Source organism: Passer domesticus, chromosome 3, assembly GCF_036417665.1.
Source record: "Passer domesticus isolate bPasDom1 chromosome 3, bPasDom1.hap1, whole genome shotgun sequence".
NCBI classification, from domain to species: domain Eukaryota; kingdom Metazoa; phylum Chordata; class Aves; order Passeriformes; family Passeridae; genus Passer; species Passer domesticus.
The window spans coordinates 3,738,202-3,759,465 of record NC_087476.1 but is presented as its reverse complement, the minus strand read 5'-3'; the positions used below and the strand labels follow the sequence as shown (position 1 = coordinate 3,759,465).

The following is a 21,264-nucleotide window of genomic DNA, read 5'->3' as shown; positions in this document are numbered from 1 at the left end:
AGTCATTCTCTTGGCATTTTTTTGGGCTGTCCCCAGTCTGACCCCTCTTTCCCTTGAAGCCTGGAGGGGGGCCCAGTGCTCCAGCTGAGACCTTCCCAGCACCAAGGAGATAACTCCAGAGCTGACTTCAAAGATAATGCCGTAACTCCACGGAGCTTCCCAATGGCTCAGACACTTCCCAGCTTCCCAGAGGTTGGGAAGAGAAATTCTCATTATGAAAGGAGACTAGGGAAGGCAGATATAAGACACCAAAACCCACGTTTTGTGTCTACATCCACCTGGCCAAGCCTGGGGCTCTGCTGCCAAGGGGAGCGAGGAGCTGTTGTGGCTCCATCAATACTGGGGTGGGATTTGGTTGCCACAGGGGTTCTAAGGTCACTTTAGTCTGAAGTCCTGCTGTCATTTGGCCTTCTGTTGATATCTCAGGTGCTTTTGGACTTTCTCAGTGCCTCTGTTTGGCCAACTGAATCATAAGGGAATAAAGGGAATATAAAGGGAATTTAGACATCCAGAAGACACTGACCTGGGGAAATTTATTAGTCTTAATCCACAACTGAGTCCTGACTTGGCATGCCAAGTCTCACAGCCTCCCTTGCTGTTTCACATCTCCCTTCTCCATTCCCATCACTTTTCCCCTTTCCCTGCTTGGTGGAGGCATTGCAGGACCCCTTCCCTCTCCATCCCTGAGCATCCCCTGGGAGCAGAGCACTGAAACACCTGAGAGGGACCCAACACTTGGGATTTGAACCTTGTACAGAGGAAAGGGATGGTAAAACACCTTCCCTCAACTCCTCTCTCACTGTTGAGCTTTGCCTGGAGAGGAGCTGTCTCCTCCTGCCTGGGGATGTGCTGGAGGCTGAGCAGAGCCCATTCCTTCCTGGAAACCCCCCTTCCCTTTTCCATGGCTCTCAGAGCCGGGCACCCCCAGCCCTGGGAGGGCTCTGACAGTAACCATGCCACGGGGGCTGTCAGTCAGAGCAACGTTGGGCAGTGTCAGCCACAGTTCGCTGTAATCTCCCGCGGGGAGAGCGGTGCCAGAAGTGACAGCTACCTTTATCCACATCCCAGGGATATAAACAATATCCTGGAATAATGACAGGGGGAGCATAAGCATCAATATCCTTCAGCTGCTTCTCCCCCCTCTCTCTCCACCCCGGAGTATGTTCCTGAAAAGCCTCGTTTCCTAATACCTGGAGTTTCTTTGCTTATTAGCCTTATCTGCTGGAGCAAAGTACCTCGGTGAAAGACATTTTTTGGTGACGTTTTTTCGGAATGTTTTTGTAATCCTTGCATTTATAGGCAAAGACAAGGAGATCAAAGCTGCCCAGGGTTTATAAAGCATGTCAGGCTGAAAGTTTGACATCAATTAGAGTGATATACACGTTGTCCAGATTTATGAGAAAACACTGATTTGGCCCCATCCCCTGCACCCCCCCCCCACCCCACCCCAGTCAGTGAAACTCTTTGCAGTGACTTGCATCTCTTTTCAGGGCCTGCTGATGAGTGATCAGGGATCTGTGACCCAGTGTCCAGTGGTTCTTCCCAGCTGGAATCCTGCATGCACTGAGTTGGCCAGACTCGGCTGCTTCCATTCACTCTGCCCATGGCACTGCAGTGGCAGCAGTCAGAAATTATTCACTTGAAATGTGTTTGAAAGGGGAAAGGGGATGTGGGACTGAGAATTTGGTTTTCCTCTTAATGTTCTTCTGCTTAGTATTTTTTTGTGGTGTGTCTTCTTATGCTTTCTTTTGCAGTAGAAATGACTATCACCAGAAGAAATGGCTGAAAAATGTAAATCCTTCATGGTTTGGTTGCAAGTGGACACATTCCCTCTAGAAAGGCAACTGAAGGATTTCCTAATGAGAGAGGTTTGGGTCCCCATCCCTGCCATGTCCCAGTGTGGTCACCCTCCCTGTGTCACAGCAGGCAAGGGACAGGGGAGCCTCATGGCTGAGTTGTTCAGGAGAAAAGAAGAGATTTCAGTTCACAGCCTCTCTCAGGCTCAGGAAAATGAAACTGAAATCATCTGACTCCCAGAGAGGAGCCATGACCTTCTCTTCAGCCCTCATGCTGAAGGTGGCTGAGTCTGCAACAAAAAATAAGTGACTTGTAGAGCGTGAAGGTAATGGAGGGGAGGGCAGGCTGTGGCTTTCATCCTCAGGCTGCTCCCCTGCACAGGTGGCTGTGCTGTCTTTGCTTTTCCTTGATGCAGTGACATGGTGGGGATGGAGCTGGAGTCTGATTTATAGGCACAGACTCCCCTCTCTTGTGATCTTCTGGGATTTGCACAAAGAACCATGGAGAAGTTTGGGATGGAAGGGATATTTAATGGTCAGCTAGTCCAGTTTACAGCTTCCCGCAGTGAACTTGGACACCTTTCACTATTTCAGGAGGCTCCAAGCCCCGTCCAACCTGGCCTTGGGCACTTCCAGGGATCCAGGGGCAGCCACAGCTTCTCTGGGCAACCTGTGCCTCAGAGGGCCTCACCTTCCTCACTGTAAAAAATTTCTTCCTTATATCTAGTAAAAATACAGCCTCTTTTAGCTTAAAATCATCATTCTATGTCACAACTAAAATTTTGTCACCACTCATTCAAGGTGTTTGTGATTAGCAAATCCTGACCTGAAGGAACATCTTGAAAAAAACGTTTTTGGGGCTCAACTGTGTGTTCTGCAGATTCCTTGCCTTGGGGAATTTGGTTCAGGGACAAGATCAGATCTGGAATGTCAAAAGAAAGTCAGCTTTGCCCCAGCTGGAGAAAGTCCCTAGATGTGGGTTTGGAAAGAATGGAGCCGTGTATGTATCTGTTGTGAAGATTTCATTTACCTCTGGTGTCTGGACAGGCAACAAATCCCACAGGATCACTTACCTCTGCATGGCTGGAGTAAATATGAAAGCAGTCCTGAATATCTGGGAGCCTAAATAAAGGTTCTGGATCTAAAAATGGCCAAAGCAAAGGCAGGGTGGGGGATGAGGAAAACAAATGCAAATTGGAGAGTTTATCCCCAAATTAGACCTCGCTTCCATCTCATTTCCCCTGCTGCCTTTCAGATATCCTCCCAGTGTTTCCTGGCAGTCCCTCTGCATTTTTAACATCCAAATTTTCCTCGTTTACCCCAGCGTTCACTGCTCTTCCTGTGTCTTGTGACCGAGGGTTGACTGTAATGGACGCTGCTCCTCCAGAGCAAACCAGGAGCTGATTGTCCCTTTAACCCTCCTGAAACACCCATAAATCCACCCAAACCAAGGATTTCTCCCAAAGCACCTATGGAAGTTAGAGTTTTCAGGATGTGAGGGAACAAGAGGTGAAGATTTCAGCAGGGATTTTTGTTGCTGTGTTGTCACAAGTTGTTCTAAGCCACAACCATGTAATGAGCACAGAAACTTCCACCAGGTTTTTCCATTTCCTCCAAGTGAAACCCAGTGCTGCAAAGATTCTCTCAAATCTCAAGGCTCCTACACATCTCAACACCTCCTCCAGATCAGACTCCAGGCAAAGGATAAGATTTAATCACTTATTGCTTTTGCATGGAAAATATCTCAGCAAAGTGGTTTTTCAGCTTCTTTTTGGCTGTCAAATATGTCCTGTGATGGTCACTGGAAGTGTCACCCAGACCCTCAGCAGACCCTGGAAGGATTCAGCTCATGTTAGACACCCCCATCCAGCTCTCCAAGCTCCACTGACTGTGGAGCCAGGGGATTATAATGAATTCAGATGCCTAAAAACATCTTTGATAATTACTTGGGATCCTTTGGCTCTGATGCTGAGTGCTGAGTGCTGTGGTCCCATTTATCTGGGAGTGATATTTGTGCTGTCCAACAAAGCCCATTCATGTGACCCAGCCTGTCTTCTGATCATCCTTTGGAGGAACCCTAAAAATTAATGTAGATCCATGAGCTGGCGTGGCAGATTTTGTGTCTCTGCAGCAAGGGATGCTCAAGAACAGACTAGAATCAACATTTATGGACCAAAAAGCAGGTGTGGGGCTGTCCACACAGCTATTGTAGGCTGAAATGAATGAAGAATCCCTATGGAACCACATTTAATTTAATTAATTTTCCTAATTTCTGCAGCTATTTAGGACCTCAGGGTGTGCAGGTTTTCTTGAAAGACAACCAGTAGTTTGTTCAGACCTCAGTGGCTTGGCACTTCCCACCCTGGGATTTTACAGTGGGAGCCAATGTTGTGTCAGCGAACTGAGCTGAATGATCCAATTCACCAGGAAAAGAAATATTTGTTTCAATTTCTCCTGAAGAGATTTTCAAAGGTTGTCTTTAGTTGTGGTGCAGCCACATCCTTTATTTCTTGTTGTGGGCCAAACCAGAAATTACCTTGCACGCCTGTTCTGCTCATTTCTCCCAGATTTTCAGAGACTTTCAGCTTCTCCAAGCTGTGCTATCCAGTCCATGCCTGCACTTACTCCTCGTTTAGAAAGTCTTAATGAGCAAGTTCAGTCTGGGAAAGGTACCAGAAACTGGGACCCCTCTTCCAAAAAGCTGCTTGGGGAAAATGTGCCAACCAAAGAAAGAAATGCACTGGTGTTCCCTGCTGTCTACATGGGAGGGGGATACAGAGGCAGAGTTTTAGCTGTCCTGGCTGCAATGCTTCCTCTTATGACTGCAGGGGGAAGGAAATGGGAAGCCATGAAAATCATTAGAAGAAAGGCTGAGATAATTGGCATTGTTCAGTAATTTTGGAACTCAAGGTGAAATGTATCGAAGTTTTCTCCGTTTTTGGTTTTGTTTTGTTTTTGGCTGAACTTGCCAAATTTGGCCTGAGCTTGCAAAGAGACTTGATCTGCCAAAACCTGCATTTTTGAGTGAATTAATGATGGTCATGAAAAATTTCAGCCAGCTGAGACAAAACCCAGAGCTGTCTTGAAGAGATAAAGTTAAAATGGTGCAAAAGTCTTTCCAGACAAGCCTTTATGGTTAGCTCCTTAAAGGAATGCATGTACCTAACTCCCTCTCAAATGATGGAGAGTCACTACTTAATTCTTGGATGACTTTGGCCCTTCATGCTTAGATGGTGATGGCTGTTCTTGACAGCAGGAGGGACTGAACCCACAACCACTGAAAGCAAAAAGCAGAATTCACACTAATTCAATTCACCCCATCCAAGGATTTGCAGTTTTCCTACAGGACTGTGAAGGCAACCTTTGGTGGCACAGAATTGGGTCTGACCCTTCTTCCTCTAAGCAAATTCCTGCACTTGGCATGTTTCAAGCCCAGTTTGCTTTAGATTTAGCAGTAAAATGCAGATTCTGTTGACAAATGCCAGTGACTGTCTCTACTCTTTGGCCTTGTTTCGTTTTCAAATCAAAGAACAGCCTCAGCATCCTCCCTCATCCTCCCTTTTATTTCCCTCTTGGCAAAAAATAAAGGCGTATATTTTTCCTAGGATGCTGGTATCTCTGCCCAGAACATGCCATGATATTATTTTTAACTCTGTTTTCTCTTCCTTGCTTTTCTTTATGGAAGAGCCTTGGAAGCCTCTCTTTTTTCCTTCATCTGCACCCACATCTGCTTTGCCCTTTCCTTCCCTTCCTCGCTGCTCCTGATAAAACACCTTGGTCTGATTCCAGCAAAATGCCAAATGTACTGTGCAGGGAGCTGGGCAGAAATACCTCTGCTGATTAAATCACCCTTTTTAAATAGCCTGAGCTGTTCATGTCAGCCCTGGTGCCAAACAGTTTCTTGCCTACCCAAATCTCCTCAGCAGCAGCAGATGAGTGGCAGCCAGCCTCTCTTGCTCTTGGCTTGTGCTGAAAAAAGGCAGCTAAAAACCAGACAGATATGGAGATGTCTCCTGAAACAAGAGGAGGAGGTGAAGAAGCAAGAAGAAACATTTCTGGGCAGACTGGTCTTTGTATTTCACCCAAATTCTGTTGTTTTTTTGCTGAGTGTGGGCTGGGTGTTGTGTGAAGAGCCTTAGAGGGTTTGGACCTTTCCTCTGGATGGATGCACAGGGCAGTGAGGGGTTTTGGGAGACTCAAGATTTGGCTTGGTGACCACCAAGGGCCTGCCACATAAAAATAGATGTGTAAAGAACACAGAGAATATATAAAAGAAAAAAAAAGGTAAAAACCAAAATGGCATCACCTTATCTTTGAGATCTTGTGGCACTTCCTGGTGCCAAGTTTTCTTCTCAGGGACATGGGGCAAAGGGGCTGCCCTGATCATGGATGGCTGAGCTTCCAGTAGCTCCAATGCTCCTGTTCAGGTTGGGAGGAGGGAGGAATTGATTCCATCTTGCTGAGCACTCTGGGCCTTGCAGATGTTGCACCTCAGAGAAAAGGCCAAAGGAAGAAAGGTATGAGGAGGAGACCTGGCCTCCTCCGGGCTGGCTGTGCTCAGTGGATAACCAGGGAAGACAGATCTTCTCTGACAGATTTCTCTTTAAGATGGAAAATACTTTTTTCCTCACTGTTCATACTGGTGGGCTGCCAGGACTGCAGCAAATGCTGAAACACTCTCCCTGTGCATGGTGGGTGCAGGCTCCAGTGCAGTTCTGCATCTCATCTCTGGGGATTCCAGAGCTTTGATGTTTCCTTGTCCTCATTTGGGTTAGCACTAACAGGTGATTGGGCCTGTGGGTCAGGGAAAATCCTGGTCAAAGCCATGGTGGATTTATAATCCATGTGAAAACAGTTTGGATCTTTATATGGATAGGAAGAAAACCAAGGCTTTAAGTAACACATCAGGGCTTTGTCAGGGGTACAAACCCTATGTCTGAGGGGAGGAGGAGGAGAAGAATGGGATCTAAAAACTATCCCATGGGAAGTGCTCAGCCTGCTGCTGGGGGCATCCAGCTCTTTCTGTTGAAGCAGGAAGAAACATTTCTGGGCAGACAAGACTGCATTCCACCCAAATTCTGGGTTTTTTTTCTTGCTGAGTGTGGGCTGGGTGTTGTGTGAAGAACCTTAGAGGGCTGACTGCCAGATGTGGGGTGTTTGTAGGTGGGTTTGGCCCTTTCCTCTGCTGGACGCACAGGGCAGGGAGGGCTTTTGGGAGGCTCAAGAGTCGTCTTGGTGACCACCAAGGTCCTGCTCCACCCTGCAGCCACCAGCTCGAGGACCCTGGGCCCAGGCCTGTTATTCCACTGCCAGAACAGCCCTGGCCTGTCCTTCCTGTTCCCAGCAGGAGTCAAGGCCTCGGTGGCAGCGGGGCCTGACGCAGGCGCTCCCCCGTGACGCTCCCGCTGCCGGGGACAGAACATTCCCCAGGGAGGCGAGGGGTGCCCGGGGGACGGGCACGGATGCGCACGGGCTGTCACCTTGAGCGGCTCCGCAGCCAGCAGGGATGCGGCAGGGTTGTTTTGCCGTCCTGCTCCAAGAAAGAGGAGGAGGAGGAGGAGGAGGAGTGGGGCCGACAGCAGGGATTTCATGGGAGATTGCCTTGGAAGTAGCCGGCACAGCTGGGCTCCGTCCCGTGGCCTTCACCTGCTGCTTTGCCAGGGGAAGAGGAGAGATGTGCTGTAGAGCTCTTTGGTTTCTGCTGCTTTCATGTTTTGTTTTCTCCCCAGGTGGAAGGACCCTCTGGTCCTGCAGCATAGGTTGGGTCCATCCTATTAAGCTCTCTTCAACTTTCAAAAAGGATGGCTGGGCTCACAACAATTATTGGGAATTTGGGAATGATGTCTGGCTCATAAAAACCCCAAACCCGTGCCTGGGACTCACCTTGATCAGAGCTACCCAGGCCCAGCCAGACCTGTGCCAGACTAAGCAGGATGGAGAGTTTGGAGATGGAACTTCAAAGGGGTTTTTTCATGTTTCTAGGAGAGACAGGGAAATGGGGTCATCCCCTTTCCCTTCATCCATCTTTTTGGGCTCCTCCTGCTTCAGAGCAGACACTGGTTGGGCATTTCCCTTGCAATGAATTATCCCAATATTCCTTCCTTTTTCATCCAAATGGGACAAGGCCAAGAGAGCCCCTCTGAGTAAAACACAGTCCATCCCCAGGTCTCAGGCCTTCCTTACTTGTGTACAAGGAGCTGAGGGTGAGAAGCTGGAGAGGGGCTTGGGGCAAGGGATGGAGGGACAGGATACAGGGAATGGCTTCCTACTACAGAGGGCAGGGATAGATGGGATATTGGGAAGGAATTGTTCCCTGTGAGGGTGGGGAGGCCCTGGCACAGGATGCCCAGAGAAGCTGTGGCTGCCTCTGGGTGCCTGGAAATGTCCAAGGCCAGATTGGTTGATTGGATAGTGGAACAAATTGATTTTTATGGTCCCTTCCAACCCAACCCATGCAAGTATTCTATGAAACTGGAGGTGCATTTAGATCATCACCCTGCTGGGTGTTGCTTTGCTCCCAACAAATAGCTTTACATTTTCATGTCACACTTGGAGCTGGGATGTTGTTGGTCCATGCCAAAGGCTTTGCAGTGTTCCACTGTCCCACTCTTTTTTAGGTCAAATCCATAAGAGACAAAGGAAGGCAATATTTTAGAAACCCCATCAGTGCTTCTGTAGCACCACACACCCAAACTGTGCACGCAGAGCACACACACAAACCACTGCTCCATCCCTGCAGCCTTCCCTGACTCCCCAGCCCACTGCATCTGACACTCAGCCACAGGCTGAGCCTCTCCCAGCAATTTTGGCTCCGAGCAGCCAAAGTGGGAGCGAGAAGAGGGCAGGGGGCTGGGGGGGAAGGGTGTAAATTGCTCACGGAGGATGCTATCACGTCAAACGCACTGTTTACAAGCTGCTGCCAGGTTATTGAAGATCAGAGAGTCGCTGGCTCTAAACACAGCTACTCCTGGAGTGCAGCGTGTCGGGGCTGGTTGATACATGTCCCCCCGCTGCCCTTGGGGTGACCCTTGAGACCCTGGAGTTATCAGGGGGAAGCGACCATGCGGTGGGGCTGGAGGACCACCTACGGTGCCAGGGGAGCTGTGGGGAGATGCTGCACAGCCCAAGGGGAGGAGATCTGGAGATACAGAGGGCTCCTGGCCCGTGTAGAGACCCGGCTGGGAACCTATAGAAGCATCTAAACACCTGGAATAAACATTTGCCAGCCCGCGGATGGCAGAGGTGACTTTTTCCAGTCTGACCAGTTGGGTTGATTGACGTCCTCTGTGGTGTTGGCCCGTGGAGAGAGGTGGCTCTGTCCACCAGATGAACATCAGCATTGGTGATTTCAGGCAAATTTGTGTTTATTGGTTGTATCTGGGGTATTAAATTCAACCCAGCCAGGAATCTGATCATCTGCACAGCTAAACTCTTAACCTGTTCCTCACAGAAAGTATTAAAAATCCAAACAATCCCTGGGCATAAGGCTGTAGAGAGCACGCATCAAGAACAACTCCCAAAATATATTTTGGCTCTGTTCACACTGTTTTGAAGGTTGAGAGAGTTTAATATAATGGACATGGCCAGAAAAGACCAACTGGCCTCAGGACCAGGGGAAAGAACTGGTATTTTTTTGTTTATGAGCACAACTGTACTGAGGAGGTGCCAAAGTTTAAGGTACTGAAGAGTCAACACCAGACAAAACAGCCCTGGAAGTGTTTGTCCTGCCAAAGAAAGGCCCCTGAGGTCCTTGTTTGAAGATGACAAAGCCTAGTGAAGGTGTCCCTGTCCAGGGAGGCTGGAGCTGGATGATCTTTAGGATGTTTTCCAACCCAAACCATTCTGTGATTTTATGCAGATGGGAGAGGCAAGGTGTGATATTAATTTCTGATCTCCTGGATGGGACAGACCAGTTGTTCTGGAGGTTTGATCTGGATAAGAAACCAGTGGTAAAGCCTCTCACATTCACCTGTTCAGTGCAGCTGAAGATCCCCCTGCTTGCCAATCCCCAGGCAAGGCTTACCCCTGTGGCTTGGAGGCTCCCTGTGGTTATGGAATCATTTAGGCTGGAAAAGCCCTCTGGGGTCATCAAGTCCAGCCATTCCTTGGCACTGCCAAGGCCACCACTCACCCTGTCCCCAGGTGCCACATGCACACTTCATCCCTGCAGGGATGGTGATTCAGCCACTGCCCTGGGCAGGCTGTTACCTCATTTCCAGCAGTGTCCTCACTCCCAGAGCTCAATATGGTTTAAACTCCCATTTCTGATCATGACCCTGAGCACCCCCAGCCCAGGGCAGTGGGCTGACCACAGAAAACTCCCACCACCCTGCCACAGCTCCCTTTCCACTGTCTCCATCCTGTGGCTTCAGCCTACCCTTGAAAGAAAAGAGGAAAGATAAGGTCAGAAAGAAGGTTCAGGTGAGGATGAGTTAAATATACACTTGAAAGGCTGAGGGGAATCTCCTGCAGACATTCCTGGGGAATCTCTCACAGAGACAATGATGTCTGCCTCTGGCACAATCAGGGTGACATCTGGAATTTAAAGGATGGTGGCAGGGATTGGTGGCTCCAGGGAGATGTTCATTCCTCCTGCTTTGCTGGCAGAGACCTGTAGCTCAGGTTTAAGGCAAGAGGACAAGCTGGCTACTAATCCTTTTCTTGTGACCACGAGGATGGCCAGGCCATCCTCATCTCCAAGGCGAGTCAGAGCTGGAGCTCCTGTTGCCAGCTCCCAGGATCATGAGCAGGCAGAGCAGCTGGCCTTCCCTTCTCTCCAAGCTGGATAAACTGCTAATTTTAGCTGGGAGTGACCTTGGACAGATTCAGGGAGGAGGAAACCCTGGAGAAAGGAGGTCTGGAAGCAGCCTAGGAAAGGAGAACCCATGGCAGGTCACAGCCTGTCTGCAGTGGTGGGCAACCCCAAATGTCATGGGGAAGAGTGCAGCATGAGCCCTGGGATAGCAGAACAAGGAAATCAGTGATTTAGAGACTTTCCAAGCCAGGGATGGTGTTGTAACACCTGGCTCAGCCCCCTGAGGGATGAGCAATCCTCCAGAAACAGCCCCAGCCCTCTGTCTGCAACCCAACCCACTTTTTGTGAGTGACCCAGGAAAATGCTTCCCTTGAGCCTTGTTATCCCTGGAGGATTTTCCTAGCTGCTGGCAGAGATGGAATGCTGCCCTGAGCAGCCAGTGGTGATGGAAAGGACTTTTCTTGGGCTGCTTTGTTGCAGGTTCTGTCTCTGCTTCCCAGCAGGAACACATCTGTGCTCTCTGCCACCCTCACAGCCTGGCTGTGACACAGACTCAGCTTCTCCTTGGTCAGGGGTGCTCAGGGATGACCACAAATGCTTTTCAGAACCAGCCTGGAGTGTCACCACCCTTGGGGTGCTCTGAACCAAGACTCCTCAGAGAAGCAAGCTCAGTGAATTCTCCCCTGGCACTGGGCTACTGAGCAGCCTGGCCAGGGAGAGGGCCATCATGGAAAAAGTGATCATTGTTCCCTTTGGTGGAGCAGCTCAGAGACCAGAGCCAGCCTGGCAGGGCATCGATGCCCTTGTTTGCTCTGCAGTGTTTGCCAGGGAATATTTACCCCGCTGTGTGTGGGTGGAGGTAAAACACAGCAAGGTGAGGGCTCCTCACCACCTCCCTTCCCCGGCAGCCTCGATTTGCAGTGTAAGCTCCAGGCAGCCTGTTCTGCACAGAGCAGGTGGAGACACTTGGATCCTCCCTTAATCCCCTTGGGAGAGATCCTGAGCTCCTGGAATGTGGCAGTGCGTGTGGGGGTGAGCAGCCAGTGCTGTCCTGCTCCAAACAAGAGCCCAGCATGGGATGATTGAAATAAAATCTCATTTCCCAGGAGGTGGGACAACAGCTTTAAGCTGAAAAAGGATAGATTTTAATTATGTATTAGGAAGAAATTCTTGTCTGTGAAGAAGCTGTGGCTGCCCCTGGATCCCTGGAATTGTCCAAGGACAGTTTGTACAGGGCTTGGAGCAACCTGGGATAGTGGAAGGTGTCCCTGCCCATGGAAGGCGGTTGGATCAAGATTAACTTTCAGGTTCCTTCTATCCCAAAGCATTCTGTGATTCCATGGCTCTGTGACACGGCTTTGATGCTGTTTTGCTCTTGTTTTACCCCAGCTGACCAAGCCCATCTCACAGCTCCAGGGTCCAGCTGGAGTGTGTGCTGTGCTGAATCTTTCATTAGACAGGAGAAAATCCACACTGCTGTGAGTGCCCGGTCTCTGAGGGAAGCTGCAGCTCACACCTTACCAGACAGACAGCAGGAAAACCACCCAGTGCTGCAGCTCCCCACAGCCCTGCCCTCTCACTGGTTTTCCTGTGCTCTCCCTCCTCTCTCCCCTCAACACCTGCTGATTTTTCCATGCCAATCTCCCCTGCTGGCCCTGACTCCGAGTTTCCAGAGGCACTCCCCACTCTGCCAAGATGTCACAGTGCACAGCCACTGCACAGGGAAGGTTTTACATTGCAGCCACGGGCTATTTCTACATCTGCAAGGTGAAGAACTGAGAAATACCACAAAAACCTTCTCTCCAAAGCCTCAAACCACTTGTAAACAGGGTGTTAATGACAAGGAACTCAGCACAAGACCAAACATTACCCACAGAGATGAAATTTCAGAGAGAAGATGGGGATGCAGTAATAGGACCAAGGCTGCATGGGAAAGCAGACCAGCAATGGAGAACTGAATCTTTCAGTGGGAGAATTGGAAAGACCATTCCAGTTTCACCCAGGGAAGAAATGAAAGGATGATCTTGGATATGATGCAGGATGCACATCACTTGATAACATTTTTAATCCTTGTCTGGGCCATTCAGGGGTTCATGCTCTGTCTGTGGCAGGAGTTGACTCATATCTTGTGAAATAACTTTTGCACAGCCCGACAAGTTCTTCTTGGGCAGGTTCAGTTTGAGAGCCTGGATCACTTTTATCACCTTTCTCCTGCTCCAAGACTCCCCTGTGAGCCTCTGGCTGGAGCTCACCCATGTGAAGAGACACCTCTTAGGCTGCCAGGTTGGTATAGGGATGAAAAGGTTTTTCCAGAGCTTTCTGATGGGATTGAAGACATCCTGGGCTGGAGGTCACAGATGACAGCACCCCACTCCTCACCTGGGATTGTGGCTGCAGCCCCTGATGTCCATGCTCAGGTCCTTCCGTGTCCAGCTGTGGTGGAGGAGCTGCAGGGCCCATTTCTCAGTGGTTTTGGTGGATGTTTTGTAAAACTGTGGATGCTCTGTAAAATCATGGCTGCTCATGGGGCTCATGCTTTCCCTCCATCCCCTGGAGAGGCTGAGCTCGGTGGCACAGCCCCAGCCTGCTCCCCAAAGCAAGGGAAGAGTTTCCAGTGGCTTCATGGAGGAGATTACGGAGCCAGGTCTGCCCCAGGGAACAAATTTAACGTGATTGTTCAGCAAGAACAAAAAGGACCGTGGTGTCCAGAGCAGAGGAAGCTCAGCCCACAGCCTCTTGTTATGTTCACCCTGGGCTTGGCCACGTGCTGCAACTGGCCATAAAAATATCCATTTCCTTTCTAATTTGAGCCACAACGCTTGACACTTTGGCCTTGGGCGATAATGCAATGTACAAGTGCTCAGCAGACACCCTGCAGCCCTTCTTCCTGCTTTGCTCCAGCACAAATAATCCACAGTATTCACTTCAATAAAATATTAACAGCCAAGGAGTCAAATAGCTTTCATCTGTATTTATTTCCTGACTATCATCTCATTAACAGGAATCTGCTGGTTCTGCATGGAGTTCCTGGTATCTGGGAGAGACCAAGCTGGAGTTCAAACAAGGGGAAAGACTTTTCCTTCAACTCCAAAGTAGTTATTGAATAATTTTTTTCCCCCCTGTTGTTTAAAATAGGATTTGTGTAATTATAGCACATGTGACTTGTCCCTTGGGAACCATGAAGGAACTGGACTGAGTCTGATTAATCTTAAATTGTTTCTAGGTCTTACTAGCCTTGAGTTCACAGGGTTCAGGTTGGGAGAATGGAGATCTTTTCCACAGCTCAAGGTCTCCCATCCTGCTCCAGTGCAGTCCTAGAGCAGTGCAGGTCTCCCATAGACCTCCATCCATCCATCCATCCATCCATCCATCCATCCATCCATCCATCCATCCATCCATCCATCATCCCTATGGAAAAATCCTGGAAACCTTAGGGTTTCTGCACTAGACCTAGCATTTCTGACACTGGGTCATCTCAGCCAGTTCCCTTCTTTCTCAATCTGGAGGGTCATTTATTGATATTAAATCCTCCTTTCCCCCTCAGGGAGACAGCTCCTTTTTGTCCCAGGCCCTTGTGCAGCAGTGGCATGAACAGGTAATTCTGTGGCATCTTGGGCTTGGTTGGGTGCTTTTTCTGATACACTTGACACAGAATCATGGAATGGTTTAGGTTGGAAGAGATCTTAAGGATCATCTCATTCTAAGACCCCTGCCACAGGCAGAACATCTTCCACTATCCCAGATTGCTCCAAGCCCCATCCAGCCTGGCCTTGGACACTTCCAGGGATCCAGGGGCAGCCACAGCTTCTCTGGGCACCCTGTGCCAGGGCCTCCCCAGCCTCATTCTAAAAAAACATCTTCCTTATATCTGGTCTAAATCTACCTTATTTCAGTTTAAAAACATCCCCTCTTGTTCCATCACAACTGATCCTGGTAAAAAGTTTGTCCCTATCTTTCTTACAAACCCCTTTGAATATTTTACGTTCTACTGGAGATTTCTCTTTCCATCTCTGCAGTTTCTTTCCCATATCTTCCCTTTTCCACTGTGAAATGCACCCTCTACATCTGGACTCAAAATCTACTTCACGAAGGAGAAAAGAGCAGATGAAACACCCTGGGGAGATGGTTCTGGACTGTTCCCCCGTGCCCCAGCCTGGAGCTCACTCCTGTGGTCCTCACTCTCCTCCCATGTGCCATCTGTGCCCTTCTTCTTTGCCCTCCACTCCTCAGCCCAGTGAAACTCCTGACTGGAGACCAGACTCAAGCCCCTTGTGGGCATTCCCCCGGCTTGGAGATTCACCAAAAAACAGAGAAATTACATTTGAAGCCTCCCGGGCTGGGTGCGGAGTGGCACCTGCCGTGCTGTTGCACCGGGAGCTTGTGCAGCCAAGGCTCAGCCAAGCGAGGAAGGGTTTTATTTCTGAAGTATTTTTTTTTAACAGGAGTTTTTACTTCCCAAGAGCCTTCCAGATTTGCTGGGAAGGAGGGACATCTCGTGGCCACACCACGAACATCTCTCCTGCTCCTCGGGCAGCCCCCCATTCCCTCCCCGGGTACCACCCCAGCATCATCCCCGGCCTCTCCCTTGCCCTCCAGGGGCTCGCTCACCCCCTGACGCCTCAATAAAGAAGTGGGAAATTCTCGTATCCAGTTTTTTATTACCTATTTGAGGCAGAGCGGGGGCATCACCCGGCAGGAACGCTCCAGAGCTGGTGTGGCCCGGGAAGGTGCGGACAGGACACGCTGCCAGCCCTGCCCGCGGCACGGAGTGGGTGCAGCATCGCCGGCAGAGTGGGGCAGTGATTCTTCACCCCCACACCACCACCCTGGCCACGGCCCCATCCTCCCGGAGCTGCAGCTGCGCGGCTGAGGGGCTTTTCTCTATTCCAGGTGGGTCACGAAGGAGTTTTCTGTCCTTCGTGCCAGAGGTGATGCCTGCCAGGTGGGCACAGCCCTCACAGGAGCCGCGCCACCTCTCAGCCACCTCTTCAGTCTTTGCGACAACCACAGAGCCGGCAGCATCCTCCTCCTCCTCCCTCATGTCTCTCCTCATTCCCCATCTCCACGCGGGGATGGGAGAAAGAGAAATTCCGGCATCTCCGGGTGCTGGCTGTCCCGCAGCGCTGTCCCCTGGAGCTGGCGGGGCCGTGGCTCACTGCTGCGGCTCGGGCTCGTACTGCTTCTCCGTGGAGGTGTAGAAATCCTCGAGCACCGACTGCAGGTACTCGAAGGTGGGGCGCTCCTCGGGGTTGCTGCGCCAGCACTTGAGGATGATGCTGTAGAGCTCGCCGGGACACGTCTCCGGGCAGGGCATGCGGTAGCCCCGCTCCAGGTTGCGGATCACCTCGGGGTTGGTCATTCCTGGAGGGAAACACAGGAGTTATTCAGCACCCGGGGGAGTGGGAAGGTCAGTGCACCCCGGAGCTCACACCCAGGCAGGGCTGGAGGGGCTGCGGTGGTTCCTGAGTTTGGGATTCACCCCTTCTTCAGAGTTGTCTTCCTCTCCATCCCTCTGTCCCCTCCCCGATTCCCCTCTCTAAGTCTGGGTTTGCACAGGTATGACTGAGGGAAGGAAAGACAGCTTGAAGGAGCTCTTGTGACAAGAGGGACATTGAGGGGCTGGAGAGTGTCCAGGGAAGGGAATGGAGCTGGGGAAGGGGCTGGAGCACCAGGAGGGGCTGAGGGAGCTGGGAAAGGGGCTCAGCCTGGAGAAAAGGAGGCTCAGGGGGGACCTTGTGGCTCTGCACAACTCCTGACAGGAGGGGACAGCCAGGGGGGTCGGGCTCTGCTCCCACAGAACAAGAGGAAATAGCCTCAAGTTGTACCAAGGGATATCTTGATCAAGTATTAAAACCAATTTCTTCCTGGAGAAGGTTGTCCAGCCCTAGCAGCCCAGAGCAGTGGTGGAGTCCCCATCCCTGAAGGGATTTACCAGATGTGTAAATGTGTCACCTGGGGACATGGGGCAGTGGTGGCCTTGGCACTGCTGGGTTAATTCAATTTAGAGGCCTTTTGCAACTTAAACAATTCTGTGATTCTAAGAGACAGCTGGGTGTGTCTGGGAACACCTCTGGGTGCTTGGAAGTGCCTGGACATTCATCCTGCATTCCCAGAGCCCTGTACCTGGATAAGGAATCATGTACCTGGTAAGGGATCCTGTACCTGGATAAGAGATCCTTTACTTGGATAAGGGATCCTGTGCCCTGATAAGGAATTTTATACCTGTATAAAGGATCCTATAGCTGGATAAAGGATCCTATATCTGGATAAGGGATCCTGTCCCTGGATAAGGAATCCTATACCTGGATAAAGGATCCTGTACCTGGATAAGGGATCCTATACTTGGATAAAGGATCCTATATCCTGATAAGGAATTCTGTACCTAGATAAGGGATCCTGTATCTGGATAAATAATTCTGTACCTAGATAAGGGATCCTGATCCTAGAAAAGGGATCCTGTACCTGGATAAGGGATCCTGTACCTGGATAAGAGATCCTGTACCCTGATTAGGGATCCTGATCCCAGAAAAAGGATCCTGTACCTAGATAAGGGATCCTGATCCCAGAAAAGGGATCCCATACCTGGATAAGGGATCCTGCCGAAGGTGATGATCTCTGTCAGGAGGATCCCAAATGACCACACGTCAGATTTGATGGTGAAAACCCCATAGTTAATGGCCTCTGGAGCTGTCCATTTGATGGGAAATTTGGCACCTGTCCCAAAGGAAACAAAGGGAAATAACTCCTGGAGTTAGAGCACCTCCCTCACCTGTCACAGGCACAAGAATTCCCCCAAACTGATCCCTGGTTGCTTTGGGCTCTGCATTATCATTCTGTGTTTCTTCCTAGGAGAGGGGCTCCAGCCCTTTAATTATCTGTACATCCTCCTCTGGACCTGCTCCATCCCAGAGCTGGATGGAATCTTCAAAACCAATTTGGCAGATTTATTATGAGACAACAACAGTATTTGATTTATACAGATTTTATTCTGCATAAAACTTCTTTGGCTTTTGCCAAAAAAAATTGGATCTGATCATCCTTGAGGTCTCTTTCCAACCTGGTACTCTGTGATTCTGTGAAATCACTTATTAGAAGGGGGTTGTTTTAGCAAAAGTACATAAATATAACAGCAAATAAAAAATCCCCAGTCCTTAAAGCTGCATAGTTTTATTAAAACCAAAATAAACCCCATTTTATTTTGCCCACCAAGTTCTTGCTTAACCCACTGCGGACAGCAATGACCATAAGGTTGCAATTTCAGTTTAGCTAAAAAGAAACAACAACCAACAGCAAAACCACCTTGATAAGTGGGAACTGATTACATTACACTGCAGAGGAAACCACACTTTTATTTATACACATCCTCACAGGACTGGAAATCCAACTGCAGGGTGTGAAATAAGTTCCTCAGTTGTTGCACATCACACTCTGAGTGACAAGGCTGGGAAATGCAATATATGAAGTGAGAATTGTTCAAAGGAGATAGAGGGGAGGTGTTATCCCAGAGCAAAGCTAGCTGGAAAAATGCTGATGGAAGCTGCTTTCTGCTGGGAAAGCAGCTTCTCTGGTTATTAACAGAATTATACTGATTTCATCAAAGCTTCTCTTAAGGATAAAACTGCCTTAAAAATTTGCAGCAAAGTCAAAATTCCCTTTCATGGCAGTTTCTGAATTGCATTTGGGATCTTTTACTACTCTGAAATAGTTTTGCATGTTGAAATGGGAATAATTTGTATCAAAAAGGATTTTGGGGAGAGGAAATTGAAAGAAATGTTTCTTATTTCATTAAAAAAGCCGACAAAAACGATTAAATTTCCTTTCCTCAGAGTATATTTTAAGGGGAATTTTATCTCATCCCAACTCTAGAAGTGGACAGTTTTCCAAAATTTGAAAATTTTCTGCTAAGTGCCACTTGTGCCTGACTGAATTGTTTTATTTCAGTCGCTTCTGCATCTTTCCCTGATGCTCTGTAGAGTCCCTTTGAAATCTGAATGATTTGATCTCATGCCTGACCTTGGAGTCAGAGCTCAGTACAGGGATGATCTCAGAAGCCTTTTCCAAAGTAAATGATTCCGTGATTTATTGTTTTCCATGTGGTCCCTCTGCTGTGGAAGGGACCCGATGTGGTCAGGGCTTGGTTTGCCTGGCACACCTGGAAGCTGCTGCTGGATCCAGATTTGTGGCTCCAGCTCTGTTATTTCCTTCCCTCTGGATTGAATCCCTGTGAAACTTGGCCAAGGCAGCAGCTTTCATTAGCAGAAGTTGAATTTCTCTAGCAAACAACTGGAGGGGCAGCAGGACTCCCCCAAACCGAACCAAAAGAGCTTTTTCCCATTTCCCTCTGCAGTTTTCAGTTGGTTTTGTAGCCCCCAAGCTATGGATGTTTGGCTGTTTCTGTTTCATGGGTGCTGAGAGCAGCAGCCAAGCGGGCTCTGCTGCCCTATGCCTGATGCCAGCCTGGTCTCTGGCATTCCTGGGGGCAGGATGGTGGGAGATAAGGGCAGTGCTGGGAAGGACACCCACCTTCCTGTGCCAGGTACTCGTTCTCGATGAGCCTGGCCAGGCCGAAATCAGCGATTTTGCAGCAGAGTGTCTCCGAGACGAGGATGTTGGCGGCCCTCAGGTCCCGGTGGATGAAGTTCATGCGCTCGATGTAGGCCATGCCCTCTGCCACCTGGGAGGGGAGGAAGAGCCCACCTTCATCATCACCTCCCCGTGGTATCTTGGCTGGTTTTCACCCACCTTTGCAAAGCACAGTGTTTTTACGGGGTTGCTGTTGTCTCTCCGTGATCATGGATGTGCCTACGCTGCCCATGGATGGATGGATGGATGGACAGGTGGACCAGCAGACAGGTAAATAAATAGATATCGCACTTATACAGCTGCAGATATTCAGCTGTACAATCCTGAGCAGCCAAGTGAAGCAGAACAGAAGCACCACTCTCTGTTTTGCTCAGAAGTCACAGCCCTGAGCTGTGTCTGCAGCGAGAGCTGAAACCACATCACTGGATTTCCAGTTTCTGCCACAAGTCTCTCTTCTCCAGTGGGGATTTTATTCATCAATATTCCAAGTTAAATATGTGAATTTAAAAAAGGAAAAAAACCTTCAAAAATATCAAACTAGCAAATCTTAGAATTATAAAATGGTTGGAAGAGACCTTAGGACCTTAAAGATCCTCTCATTCCAACCTTCTGCCATGGGCAGGGACACCTTCCACTATCCCAGGTTGCTCCAAACCCCACCCAACCTGGCATTGGACACTTCCAAAGATCCAGGGGCAGCCACAGCTTCTCTGGGCAGCCTTTGCAACCTGTGCCTCCCCACCCTCACAGGGAAGAATTTATTCCTAAAATCTAATTGAGGCACCTGGTGTGTGATGAGCCTCTATCAATGACAGCAGCAATATTTCATTGATGACTGCTGGGGTTTGAAAGGGGAGATTGACAGAAGACAGAGATTGCCAGGTTGAATCTCAGGTTTGGACTGGGCATTTATTGGGAAGGAGAGTGGATGTGTGCAGCCCCTGCCAGCAAGGGGTAGCCCCCATTAAAGCTTTTAAGTGCCTGTGGATGAGGGCAGAGCAATTTTCCACTCCATGCAGATTCACATGAGCCTCTGCACTCACATGTGGTTTCAAACAGGATACTCACACACGTACTTTCCAATGCTGCATTTCTAACCTGTGTCAACACCCCTCTAATGCAAGGGCTGGTTTCTGCAGTGGAAAATGGAAGAATTGATGCAATTTCCTGTCCTGATGTTAATGAGATAGGACCTGGTGCTCGGCCCGTTCCAGCCCAGAGTGTTTTCAAGCATTTACCCTCAAGACTGACCACAGGATTGAGTGTATCAGCCCAGACTGTTCTAATTTTAACTCACACGGATGTCATTGGATCAAAAATTGCGCTCGAGAGGGTTGGGTGCCTGCTGAGCTGTGATGTCACCCCAACACCACAGATAAGCAGATTGCAAAATAGCTCAGCAGCCTGCCCTTTCCTCCTGCTGCTCCTCCCAGAGATACCCAGGGAATGTCTGAGTCCCTGCCCTGGGGAGGTGGCGCTGGGGTGGGAAAGGGAAGGATGAAAGTTGTTCTTCCAGTTGACACCAGTGCCTCAGGGGTGGGTAAAATCCTTCCTACCCCATGCTGAGGGTGCGTTTTGCATGATTGGGGTGTGGAGGTCTGTGTTCAATTATCCTGGCCCTGCTGTGTGGGAGCTGTTTGCCCAGAGAAGCTCTGGCTGCCCCATGACCCCTGGCAGTGTCCAAGGCCAGGCTGGACAGGGCTTGGAGCAGCCTGGGATAGAGGAAGGTGTCCCTGCCCATGGCAGGAGGTTGGAATGAGATGATTTTTCAGGTCCTTCCAACCCAACCCATTCCATGATTCCATAACTCTGTAACACTGACCAAAATCTTTGCCCTGGTCACCCAGACATTGCTCTGGTCCTGCACAGAAATGCATCTTGCCAATTTCTGGGGAATGATCCCACTAACCCCAGGGGTTCTGTAATATGGATTAATTGGAATAAGGAATTAATTAATTAATAAATTAAAGGAATTAATGAATTCCTTATTCTCAGGATTTTAACACAAACCACAGGCTGTAATTTTCAAGAGAGGGAATGAAACAATGAAAGATGGAGGGAGGGAAGTGGAGATTTCAGGAGAGGAGGGAAGGAGGGAAGTAATTAAGTCAAATACTCTAAACTGGGAGC

General features: G+C 49.4%; 1 protein-coding gene across 4 annotated transcripts in view; it reads right to left on the bottom strand.

Moving 5' to 3' along the window:
- Positions 1 to 15,333: 15,333 nt before the first annotated feature.
- BLK (BLK proto-oncogene, Src family tyrosine kinase) overlaps positions 15,334 to 21,264 on the bottom strand; it is a 44,312-nt gene continuing 38,381 nt past the window's right edge. For all 4 annotated transcript variants that reach the window (XM_064411584.1, XM_064411582.1, XM_064411583.1 and 1 more), the window contains exons 11-13: positions 19,075 to 19,225; positions 17,134 to 17,265; positions 15,334 to 15,912 (exon numbers count right to left, since the gene is read on the bottom strand). In XM_064411584.1, the coding sequence (XP_064267654.1) occupies positions 15,704 to 15,912; positions 17,134 to 17,265; positions 19,075 to 19,225 (492 nt within the window). In that variant the 3' untranslated portion in view covers positions 15,334 to 15,703. The remainder of the gene's footprint in view (positions 15,913 to 17,133; positions 17,266 to 19,074; positions 19,226 to 21,264) is intronic.